The sequence below is a fragment of the Rhinopithecus bieti genome, unplaced genomic scaffold (assembly GCF_001698545.2).
Source record: "Rhinopithecus bieti isolate Rb0 unplaced genomic scaffold, ASM169854v2 scaffold_1017, whole genome shotgun sequence".
Lineage (NCBI taxonomy): Eukaryota > Metazoa > Chordata > Mammalia > Primates > Cercopithecidae > Rhinopithecus > Rhinopithecus bieti.
Genome location: NW_016803657.1, coordinates 4,109,556 through 4,112,680, shown reverse-complemented (window position 1 = coordinate 4,112,680; position 3,125 = coordinate 4,109,556). Strand labels below are relative to the sequence as shown.

Genomic DNA, 3,125 nt, shown 5'->3' with positions numbered 1-3,125 from the left:
TCTCAAAAAAAAAAAGAGGCTGGGCGTGGTGGCTCATGCCTGTAATTCCAGCACTTTGGGAGGCCAAGACAGGTGGATTGCCTGAAGTCAGGAGTTCGAGACCAGCCTGGCCAACACGGTGAAACCTTGTCTCTACTAAAATACAAAAATTAGCCAGGCGTGGTGGCGGGTGCCTGCAATCCCAGCTACTTGGGAGGCTGAGGCAGGAGAATGGCGTAACCCCGGGGGGCAGAGCTTGCAGTGAGCTGAGATCCAGCCACTGCACTCCAGCCTGGGCGACAGAGCGAGACTCCGTCTCAAAATAATAATAATAATAATAATTCCAAGAACTTCCACACCACTAAGCTTTGAACCTCCAGAGCAATCTCAACTCTGGGGACTGGGGCTTTCCACGAGGCTAGCCGGCCTCTGGGGGGAACACACAGTGTGAGGATGTCACAGTTGCATTTCGTCTGGTGCCATCACGCCCATTTTGCAGACAAGGCAACCAAGGCAGGCTCACCTCAAGGTAAGACATCGACACACTATAGTCTGTGGTGTCCCGGGTCTCCTCAATGGCCTGGAAGAGGTCAGCGAGGGTCTGCAGGTAGACGCCAGGCTCCGCGTCCACACACAGCATGGTATGGGTCTTCCCCGCACCTGGAGGAGGAACAGAGACACCTGCCAGGGTTGGGGGACTCCGGAGGTGGGCCGAGATGCTCCACCTGGAAGTGCTGGCCATTAAAAGACAGAGAGCTGGGTGCAGTGGCTCACACATATAATCCCAGCACTTTGGGAGGCTAAGGCACAGGTGGGCCACCTGAGGTCAGGAGTTTAAGACCAGCCTGACCAAGATGGTGAAACTCTGGTCTCTACTAAATACAAAAAAATTAGCTGGGCCTGGTTGCACATACCTGTGATCCCAGCTGCTCAGAAGGCTGAGGCAGGAGAATCGCTTGAACACAGGAGGTGGAGTTTGCAGTGAGCTGAGATGGAGCCATTGCACTCCAGCCTGGGCAAGAAGAGCAAAACTCCATCTCAAAAAAAAAAAAAAAAAAAAAAAAAAAAGAGCTGGGTGTGGTGGCTCACATCTATAATCTCAGTACTTTAGAAGGCTGAGGCGGGTGCATCACTTGAGCCCAGAAGTTCAAAACTAGCTTGGGCAATGTGGTGAAACCCCATCTCTGCAAAAGATACAAAAATTAGCTGGGTGTGGTGGAACACACCTGTAGTCCCAGCTACTCAGGAGGGTGAGGCAGGAGGATCACTTGAGCCCAGCAGGTCAAGGCTACAGTGAGCTGTGACTGCGCCACTGTACTCCAGCCTGGGCAACAGAGTGAGACCCTGTCTCAAAAGCAAAAAGAGGCTGGGCGCAGTGGCTCACGCCTGTAATCCCAGAACTTAGGGAGGCAGAGGCAAGAGGATCACTTGAGCTCAAAACATTAGCCAGGTGTGATGGCACGCACCTGTAATCTCAGCTACTCAGGAGGCTGAGGCAGGAGAATTGCTTGAACCCAGAAGGCAGAGGTTGCAGTGAGCTGAGATCGCGCCACTGCACTCCAGCCTCAGTGACAGAGCAAAACTCTGTCTCAAAAAAAAAAAAAAAGAAAAAGAAAAAAAAAGAAGGCCAGGTGCGGTGGCTCACACCTGTAATCCCAGCACTTTGGGAGACCGAAGTGGGCAGATCACGAGGTCAGGAGATTGAGACCATCCTGGCTAACAGGGTGAAACCCCGTCTCTACCAAAAATACAAAAAATTAGCCAGGCGTGGTGGCACACGCCTGTAATCCCAGCTACTCGGGAGGCTGAGGCAGGAGAATTGCTTGAACCTGGGAGGCGGAGGTTGCAGTGAGCCGAGATTGCGCCACTGCACTCCAGCCTGGGCAACAGAGCAAAACTCCATCTCAAAAAAAAAAAAGGAGAAGGAGAAGGAGGAGAGAGAAGGAGAAGGAGAGTACCAGGCTGGGCATGGTGGCTCGGGCCTGTAATCCCAGAACTTAGGGAGGCAGAGGCAGGAGGACCAGTTGAGCCCCGGAGTTCAAGACAAGCTTGGGCAACATCAGGAGACTTCGTCTCTACAAAAACTACAAAAGTTAGCCGGGCACAGTGGCACATGCCTACAGTCCCAGCTACTTGGGAGGCTGAGGTGGGAGGATCACTTGGGCCCAGGAGGTCGAGGCTTTCCGTGAGCTGTGACTATGCCACTGCACTTCAGCTGGGCGACAGAGCAAGACCCTGCTGTCACAGTCCCCGATTACTCCTGGGACACTGCCCTTGATGGTACCTGAGGGGCCACAGGCAAAGTGTCGCATTGTACCCAGAGATCCACCTTCCACCAAATGCTGGATGGTAGCACCATACACCTCTTCCTGTGGAGAGACAGAGGACCCACAGTCACACGGACAGCCCCACCACAGTCAGGGGACCTGGCCGCTTGGAGAGAAAGGTGTGTGGTGTCTGCACAGGTTCCAATCCCTCCAGACAGATACAAGGGGCCTGGCCGCTTGGAGAGGACAGGAGTGTGGTGTCTGCACAGGTTCCAATCCCTCCAGACAGATACAGGGCCATACTCAGGCGAGGGAAGGCTAAAAACAGCGCAGGCACCGGATGCCCCTGGGTTCAGTCCCCATCCTGCAGGTGTGACTTTGGGCGCACTGCTGCGGCTGTGCTGAGCCTCACGATGTGAGACGAGGCTGACCTTGGAGGACGGTTTCGAGGGATTGAATGAGAAGGTATGTGATGGCTCCTCCGTGGGGCCTGCCAAGCATTAGGTACTAAACGCATGTGACTTTTTTCCAGGCCTTCTCTAAGAATTGAGAGAAACCAAAAAACGCAAAGAGGCCGGCGCAGTGGCTCCCACCTGTAACCCCAGCGCTATGGGAGGCCAAGGCGGGTGGATCACCTGAAGTCAGGAATTCGGGACCAGCCTGGCCAGCATGATGAAACCCCATCTCTACTAAAAATATAAAAATTAGCAGGATGTAGTGGTGTGCACCTAGTCCTAGCTACTTGGGAGGCTGAGGCAGAAAAATTGCTTGAACCTGGGAAGCAGAGGTTGCAGCAAGCCGAGATCGCACCACTGCACTCCAGCCTTAGCAACAGAGTGAGACTCTGTCTCAAAAAAAAAAAAAAAAAAAAAAAAAAAA

At 53.4% G+C, this 3,125-nt stretch overlaps 1 protein-coding gene across 1 annotated transcript in view; it reads right to left on the bottom strand.

Moving 5' to 3' along the window:
• LOC108542368 (kinesin-like protein KIF19) overlaps positions 1-3,125 on the bottom strand; it is a 28,168-nt gene that overhangs the window by 16,575 nt on the left and 8,468 nt on the right. Inside the window, 2 exon segments of the mRNA XM_017892357.1 lie at positions 503-639; positions 2,264-2,348. Of these exon segments, the coding sequence (XP_017747846.1) occupies positions 503-639; positions 2,264-2,348 (222 nt within the window).